The sequence below is a fragment of the Trypanosoma grayi genome, assembly GCF_000691245.1.
Source record: "Trypanosoma grayi strain ANR4 Tgr_598_V1, whole genome shotgun sequence".
NCBI classification, from domain to species: domain Eukaryota; phylum Euglenozoa; class Kinetoplastea; order Trypanosomatida; family Trypanosomatidae; genus Trypanosoma; species Trypanosoma grayi.
The window spans coordinates 1,586-9,394 of NW_008826217.1; the positions used below are offsets into that span (position 1 = coordinate 1,586).

Genomic DNA, 7,809 nt, shown 5'->3' on the forward strand with positions numbered 1-7,809 from the left:
AAAACGCATCGTTGTATCGAAAGCGTGTAACCCTGCGCCCCCATGTTCTCAGTTACCAGTCGGCTATGCTGCTGCTTTCCGCTCTTCTTCTTCCCCCTCGCGCATGGGCGCGCCGCACGTCGGCTGCCAGAAGTAAAAATACACAAGCCACAGCATATCTACATATTCGCATACATCACATACTCGCCTCAGCACACACACTCACACAGAAGAACACGAGGAGATGCTTCGCTGCACCGCTATGAGCCTTACTGCCAAGCGCGTCTTTATCGTCGGCGGCCACATCACGCCCTTTGTGGGAAAAGGGTCTCCTCTCTTCATTGACAAAAAGCACCCCGACTTTGGCAAGAAGGAGAACAAGACGCTGGAGGAGATGCTGGCGGACAGCATCAACGGCGCCCTGCAGCAGACCGGCCTTAATGGCGACGGCCGTGCGGCGCTGGTGGACAAGTTGGTGGTCGGCAACTTCCTCGGCGAGCTCTTCTCCGCGCAGGGGCACCTTGGCCCGGCGGCGGTCGGCAGCCTGTGCGGCAGCACCGCGTTCATGAACAAGCCGGCGATGCGCGTGGAGGGGGCTTGCGCGAGTGGCGGCCTCGCAGTGCAGGTTGCGTGGGAGGCGCTGCTCGCCGGCACCTCGCAGATTGCGCTCGCGGCAGGTGTGGAGGTGCAGACGACGGTGTCGGCGCGCGTGGGCGGCGACTACCTCGCACGCGCTGCACACTACAAGCGGCAACGCAGCCTCGACGACTTCACGTTCCCGTGCCTTTTCGCGAAGCGTATGAAGGCCATTCAGGAAGCGGGTCACTTCACGATGGAGGACGCCGCACGCGTGGTGGCCAAGGCATACGCCAACGGTAACAAGAACCCGCTCGCACACATGCACACACGAAAGGTGACACTCGAATTCTGCGCCAACGCCTCCGAAAAGAACCCCAACTTCCTCGGAAACGAGACGTACAAGCCGTTCCTGCGCAACACGGACTGCTCGCAGGTGAGTGACGGCGGCGCCGCGGTAATCCTCGCCAACGAGGAGGGACTCAAGAAGATCGGCATCTCCGCCAACGACAGTCGCCTGGTCGAGATCAAGTCGCTCGCCTGTGCTGCGGGCAACTTGTACGAGGACGCCGCCGACGCCACACGCATGATGACCTCGCGCGCGGCCGCACAGCAGGCACTCGCATCGGCAGGCGTACGGCCATCGGACCTGCAGGTGGCCGAGGTGCATGACTGCTTCAGCATAGCGGAACTGCTCATGTACGAGGCCCTTGGCATTGCCGAGTACGGCAAGGCGAAGGACATCATCCGCAACGGCGACACGATGCTGGACGGCCGCATCCCTGTCAACACCGGCGGTGGCCTGCTCGCCTTTGGCCACCCGGTCGGCGCCACGGGCGTGAAGCAGATCATGGAGGTGTACCGCCAGATGAAGGGACTCTGTGGCAATTACCAGATGAAGAATATACCTGCACTTGGCGCGACGCTGAACATGGGTGGCGATGACAAGACCGCTGTCTCGACCGTCCTCGGAAACATCTAAGAGAATAGGTTTCTCTGGGGTTTCTGTGCACTTGAAGACCGCACCCGCACTACGCTAATGCAAAAACGAAAGACAGGAGGAAAAAAAAAAAGAAAAAAAAAAACGAAGCAATAATGAAAGGGTAGGTGGGCAGAGGAGATGGCTGCACTGCTCTGGTGTTTTTGCTGCTTTTGTGGGGTTTTGTTTTCTTTGTTTATGGGTGGGTGCGAGGCACGTTCACGCACCTCGTTCACCACCCTGGTCTGTTAGGGAGGAAAGGAATATGGTTGCTCCTATATATATATATATATATATATTGTTGCCCGTGCCTTCTGTGCCGCTTTTGTTGTGGTTGTTGTTGTTTTTTTGTTTGTTATATGCATTCTAAGTGCGTTTTAACTGCGGCGAAGGTCGTGGCACATTAGAGAGAGGGAGAGAGAGAGAGAATAATTTCGCAGAGCGACGCAGCGATAATGAGCACCCACACTTTTCGTCCCCCTCAACGCTCTGTCGTTCCTTTGGCGAACGCGTTGTGCACATGTGGTGTGCTTGCCCGATACGCGTTGTCCGTGTGTGTGTGTGTTGCGTGGCGCCTGCCCCACACCCCTGCTGCTGTGGTTTCTGCCCCCCAACCCACCCGTCTCCCTTCTTATTCCTGGTCTCCATCGGTTTGTGGGTTTGGTGTCTCTCTGTTGGTATAAGGGAGAGGAGCAAGAAGGGCATTTAGCTAAGAAAGATGCTTCGCTTTTCTCTTTCAGTACGCCAAGTGTCGAAGCGGTTGGTGGCGGAGCTCGCGGCCATAAACACCGCGCAAGAGGCCGGCGACCGCGTGGCCACGGAGACCGCTTCCACATCAGCGGCGGTGACAGCGACAGCAGGGAAAAAGTCTTCTTCACCTGCTGCTGCTGCGGCGGCGGCGGCTCCGACAGCATCAAGCGGTCCTGCACCGCCTGCGGCGGCTTCCACAACTGTGCGAGCAGCCGCGGAAGCCGCGCTGCGGGGCGCGGGGCCGCAGACCGCGTCGCAGAAGCCCATCCCGCCAGCGAAGATCACTGCAGCGGTGAGGAGGCTGAAGAAAAGGGCGAGAGAAATGATCAGCGACGTGCCAGCGGCTCCCGCCAAGGCGGCAAACGACGCGGAGAGGGCGCCGGCACCAGAGCCAGTGCAGCCAAAGAAGAGTGGCAGCGGTGAGAACCCGGTGGCCGAGTCGCAACAGGTTAAGAAGAAAAAGAAAAAGATGGCAAAAACAGCGCATTCGTCAGGACACACCGCGGCAGTGAATGAATCTGCGTCTTCTTCTGCTGCACCATCACCACAACAACCGGCGCCGAAGACGGAAGCTGAGGCCGAATCGCCTGCCGCCAAGCCACAGTCACTGTCGAGGCCGCCCCTGAAGAAAACACATGCATCAGAGGTGTCACCAGAGCAACAGCAGCGTGCGCCAGCGACAGGACAAGTGCCGAAGACGGAAGCTGAGGCCGAATCGCCTGCCGCCAAGCCACAGTCACTGTCGAGGCCGCCCCTGAAGAAAACACATGCATCAGAGGTTCCACCAACACCAGCAGCAGCTCGTGCCACTTCGGTCTGTTCTACTTCTGCTGCAGCTGCTGCTTCTGACGCAGAAAAGGGTGCTAACCCACAGCACAAGACCGCGATGGTCAAGGCGTTCCGCATCGAGGACGTGCTGGCGGCGTGCACGTCTAACGACGGCGTCTTTGCGCGCCGGCTGCCGCAGGGTGGGTGCCAGTTCTTCGCGTGGCCTGGCACACCTCTTATGGTGGCAAGCAACGCGGTGGCGACGATGCCCGACACCATTCGCACGGTGCACGCTATATTCGGTCGCGAGAAGACGCCACTGGACTTGGTGCTCGACATCGACTGCCCGGTGCCGCAGGAGCACTGGAGCATGGCAAAGATTCGCCCGTTCCAGAAGAAGCTGCTTGACGACGTCATGACAGTCGTGACAGAAGAGATCGAGGCGATTGGGGAGAAGATCGCCACGCAGGTCGTGCTGCAGTCGCCGAACCTCAAGAAGGCCTCCTTTCACGTGCACACGAAGCTGCAGGACACAGCATTCGAAGACTACCACTCGCTGCACGGCTTCCTGCACCGCTTTCACAAGAGGATCCCCACCGTCGACCTTCAGATCTACCGCCCCAACGGGATGCTGCGCATGCACCGCTGTATGAAGGAGAACCACACCAGCGCCATCGTCGTGTTCGAGGACGAGCGCTGGAATATCGGCTTCCCCAAGGGCGTTGTATCGGACGCCGACGCCGCACTGCACTCCGCGTGCATCCGAGAGGCCGGCACCTTCACGCGCCTGCTGCACTTCGACGCCCCGCGCAGTCTAACGCTGCAAGACGACGCCAGCGGAAGCGGCAGCAGCGGTGCGGCGGGCACGGCGGTGAAGCTTCCGCCGGTGCTGCTACCGCGCACCGAGAGTGAGGCGGTCGGGAACGCCTCCGCGTGGCTGCGACACGGCGCGCGCGAGATCGATGTGGGCGAGTGGCGCACATGGATTAGCCTCGGGATCAACGCCTACCGCATCGCCTATCACTTCCGAGATGCGCAGACGCTAAAGCGACCCGCCATGGAAGAGCTACTCGATGCCTGGGTGGAGGCGAGCAAGAAGTCTCCCATGAAGTTTAGGAGCGGCGTGTGCGAGTCCAAGTGGACCACATTCGACATCAATAAGCTGTCCAAGTCGAAGGACTACGACTGGTGGGCGTCGTATCAACGCATCGGTCGCATGGCCTTGAAAAACGAGGCAGCAGAAGCAGCAGTTAAGGAGGCTCCAGCCGCCTCCTCCAACGCAGCGAAGCGGAAATAGTAAATGTCGCGTGGTATCGTCACGTTACGCCTGCCCACAGGCAATATCCATAGAGGAGGTGAACGGAAAGGGATTAATGAGAGTTTGTTTGTTAATTTTCGATTGGTGAGAAGCACGTGGGAGCTTGCTGTTTGAGTTGGACCATAGACTGTGCACCGCCTACCCGTGTGTGAAGTATTTCCATGGTTTTAAGGGACGAGGTGAGCCTCCTCACCCAAATGTCCTGCTGTGTTTCTGTGGCGGTGGGCGGATGCATTCACTTTGTTTGTTTTCTTGTTTTGTTTTCCGGTTGGTGTTCTTGTTGCTCTTGTCGTCGTGGTTGTTGGTGTGCTAACGTTTTCGCTCGTGTTGGCGGCGATGACGGCACACATATGCGCCCCGCCCAACGCAGCAGCAGCAGCAGCAGCAGAAACAAAAGGAAACAAGGAGGCAGCCGAAGAGTGGGAAGAAAGAAGTGGGAGGGAGAAAAGATAAAGAGATAAAGGGTGGCGATGCATTCATAGACTAATACCCGTCTTGTTTTGTTGTTTTGTCATTGGTGTGTTTCTCAGCTCCTCCTCGAAGTTTCTGTTCGTTACTTCAATTGCGGCTTTACTTTCGCATTGTAGTCGTGGCCGCTGCTTTGGTTGGAGTACTTTTTCTTTGTCTCGCCCCGCGGGTCGCCTCGGTCGTGCCGCCCACAGCCCCCTTCTTTTTACAACCCCGCTGTATGTATGTGTGTAGGAGTCAAGGATGAGGAACCCCGTCTCCATTAGAAGTGTCGAAAGAACCACGGTGAGCGACGCCCTGGCACCGCCCCGCATCGGCGTGTTGGGCACCTCGCCGGCGGCACGGCGGGTCTGGCAACAGGCGCAGCGGGCAGGCATGACTGTTGTCGCTGTGGGAGGGTGCAACGCCACGGAGGCGGTGGCCTTCATTCACGCGTGCGGTGGCGATGTTGTCTACCAGGAGCAACATCAAGGTGGGGTTGGGCCACAGGCGGTGAACACGGCGAGAGCGTGCACGTACGATGAGCTGGTAAAAGATTCCAACGTGGACGTTGTGTACATGACGCTCCCTGTTGCAAAGCGCGACACTTGGGTCAGCAGGTGCATCCAACGGCGCAAGCACATTCTTCTCTCCGTCCCCGCGGCACCGTCCGCCGCTTTGCTGCAGAAGTGGATAGAACGGGCCACCCCACTGCAGCTACTCCTCACAGATGATGCCGCGCTCATGTATGGCACACGGATGCAACGAGTGGAGCAGATGTTTCGTAGCGTGGGCGAAAACACCATTGGGGAGCTTCGCAATCTGCGTGTTTGCTGTAGCAGTGGTAGCGGTGGCGCCACCGCCGGTGCGTTTACCACTACGTGTAACGATACCGATAGCAAAAACGGCGAAAATAAAAATAGTACTGACCCGGGACTTGGCGTCCTCGGCGACTTGGGGTGGCTGGCAGTTGCGGCAGTGCTGCACCTCATGCAGTACGCAATGCCGAAAGCCGTGCTGGGACGCGCAGTGCAGCGGCGGGGGGGCGGTAGCGACAGCATCACCGAGTTTTCCGGGGAGCTCATCTTTGCTCCCGTAACCGGGCAGTCAGTGGTAACAGCCACCCTCTACGTGAACCACCACCTAGCGGCAGCACCAGTAGTGGCGGAGCAGTCACTAATCGCGTATGGCACTACCGGCTCAGTGGTGCTGCACGACCTCATCGTCCCAGCGCCGGATGTGGACGGCAGCGTCGCCGTCACCGTTGCGTCGCACGCGTCGGTGCAGGGCGCACAGCTGCGCCGCAACTTGCGCCGCGAGACGGAGCTGCGCATAACAGAGTCGGTGCCGTGGGCTGAGCTACCGTGGCACAACCTGCGCGGCGCACTCGTGCCCGACCTGAACGGCACGGCGCATGGCTTCGCATCGCGCTTCCGTGGCAATACAGAGGAAGCGACGGCATACTTGCGGCGCACGTACGTGACGCAGACGGTAATCGACGCGTTGCGCGAGGCGGCGGGCATGACGCTGACGGCGCAGCAGGCCGAAGGGAGCGTCAGTGTATGATTGTATCGAGCAGGGAAGGGGAGCCAGCACGACGCGCGGTTTGGCCTTTTTTGCTGCTGCCGCTGTTTCTTCTCTCTGTGTCACTCACTCTCTGTTGTCTGGCTGGTAGTCTCAACTTTTTCCCTCCATCCCTGCAGGAGGCGGGGCGTCAAAGCAAGAGAAAGGAACGCATATTCAATCAGGCAAACAGGGGGGCAGGACAACCCGCAAAGTTAAGGGGACTAGAAACCATGGCGGAGACTATGACGCCCATCAACGTTGGCCTCCTCGGTGCGGCCAACATTGCGCGTCTCGTGTGGGCCTCCATCCACCGCGTAGGGCACCGCGTCACGCTGGTTGGATGCCGCGACAACGACCGTGGCGTGGAATTTGTGAGGGAAGTGTGCGACGCGCTGAGCATCCCCGAGGCGACGCGACCACGCGTGACGACGTACGACGAGGTGGTGGCATCGCCCGACGTGGATCTTGTTTACATGCCGATCCCCGTCACCGCCCGCGACGACTGGGTCGTGGAGTGCGTCGCGAACAGCAAGCACGTGGTGGGCGAGACGCCACCGGCCGCCACGGCGGAGCGGCTGCGCAGCTGGATCGAGGCCCTTGATGAGAAGGAGCTGCTCTACATGGACGGCACCGTGGACTCGCACGGCAAGCGTGTGCAGGAGGTGGCTGCGGCCGCCAAGACGCTGGGGCCGATCAAGCACATGCATTCCAACCACTGCCGCAACGCGCCGCCGGAGTTACTGGGCGACGACGTCCGCACGGATCCCGCGTTGGAGCCGCACGGCGCCCTCGGTGATATGGGCTGGTGCAGCATCCGCTACTTCCTGCATGTCATGGAGCTGCGCATGCCGGTAGAAGTGACTGGCCGCATCATCAAGACGGATGGCGGGAAGGACGCCATTGTACAATTCTCCGGCGAGCTGACGTTCGACGTGGACGGCAACAAGACTGTTGCGTCGCTGTTCGCCGCCCTCAACTCGATGGATGAAGGGACGCTCACGGTGGCCGGCACAGAGGCTGTGCTGCGCATGAAGGACATGTGCCACCCCATCAGCGGCAGGCCTGCCAGCTGGACCATCACACGGGAACGCACAGTGCCGCGTGAGTGCAACTGGGACGTTGTGCGCGAGGTGGAGACGTTCCACACCGACGAGCACACCGAAACGCGGCGCGACAAGATGTGGGAGGACGTTGGTCACATTTTGTGCCGCAACGGCGCGGGAAGGTTAGTGGCAAGCGAGGAGCAGCGGCGCTACTGGTCGATGCTCTCGTGGAAGACGCAGGTGGTGATGGACCGCATGCTCGAAAGCGCGCGCTGCTCCGGCTGAGTGGACACCGGAAGAATAACGACAATAGGAAAGGTGGGTGGCGACTGATGATGCCGCTGGCTACGATGCCCGCTGGGGGGAGAAGAAAAAAAAAAAAA

At 59.8% G+C, this 7,809-nt stretch overlaps 4 protein-coding genes across 4 annotated transcripts; all 4 read left to right on the forward strand.

The window, feature by feature from the left end:
- Positions 1-223: 223 nt before the first annotated feature.
- DQ04_05981010 (3-ketoacyl-CoA thiolase) lies at positions 224-1,537 on the forward strand (the record flags this gene model as incomplete). Its single annotated transcript, XM_009314477.1, has 1 exon — positions 224-1,537. The coding sequence occupies one exon, from the start codon at positions 224-226 to the stop codon at positions 1,535-1,537; it is 1,314 nt and encodes a 437-aa protein (XP_009312752.1).
- Positions 1,538-2,252: 715 nt separating this feature from the next.
- On the forward strand, positions 2,253-4,349 carry DQ04_05981020 (mitochondrial DNA primase; the record flags this gene model as incomplete). Its single annotated transcript, XM_009314478.1, has 1 exon — positions 2,253-4,349. The coding sequence occupies one exon, from the start codon at positions 2,253-2,255 to the stop codon at positions 4,347-4,349; it is 2,097 nt and encodes a 698-aa protein (XP_009312753.1).
- Positions 4,350-5,081: 732 nt separating this feature from the next.
- DQ04_05981030 (oxidoreductase) lies at positions 5,082-6,383 on the forward strand (the record flags this gene model as incomplete). Its single annotated transcript, XM_009314479.1, has 1 exon — positions 5,082-6,383. The coding sequence occupies one exon, from the start codon at positions 5,082-5,084 to the stop codon at positions 6,381-6,383; it is 1,302 nt and encodes a 433-aa protein (XP_009312754.1).
- A 230-nt stretch (positions 6,384-6,613) lies between these two features.
- DQ04_05981040 (oxidoreductase-like protein) lies at positions 6,614-7,711 on the forward strand (the record flags this gene model as incomplete). Its single annotated transcript, XM_009314480.1, has 1 exon — positions 6,614-7,711. The coding sequence occupies one exon, from the start codon at positions 6,614-6,616 to the stop codon at positions 7,709-7,711; it is 1,098 nt and encodes a 365-aa protein (XP_009312755.1).
- Between the last annotated feature and the right edge of the window lie 98 nt (positions 7,712-7,809).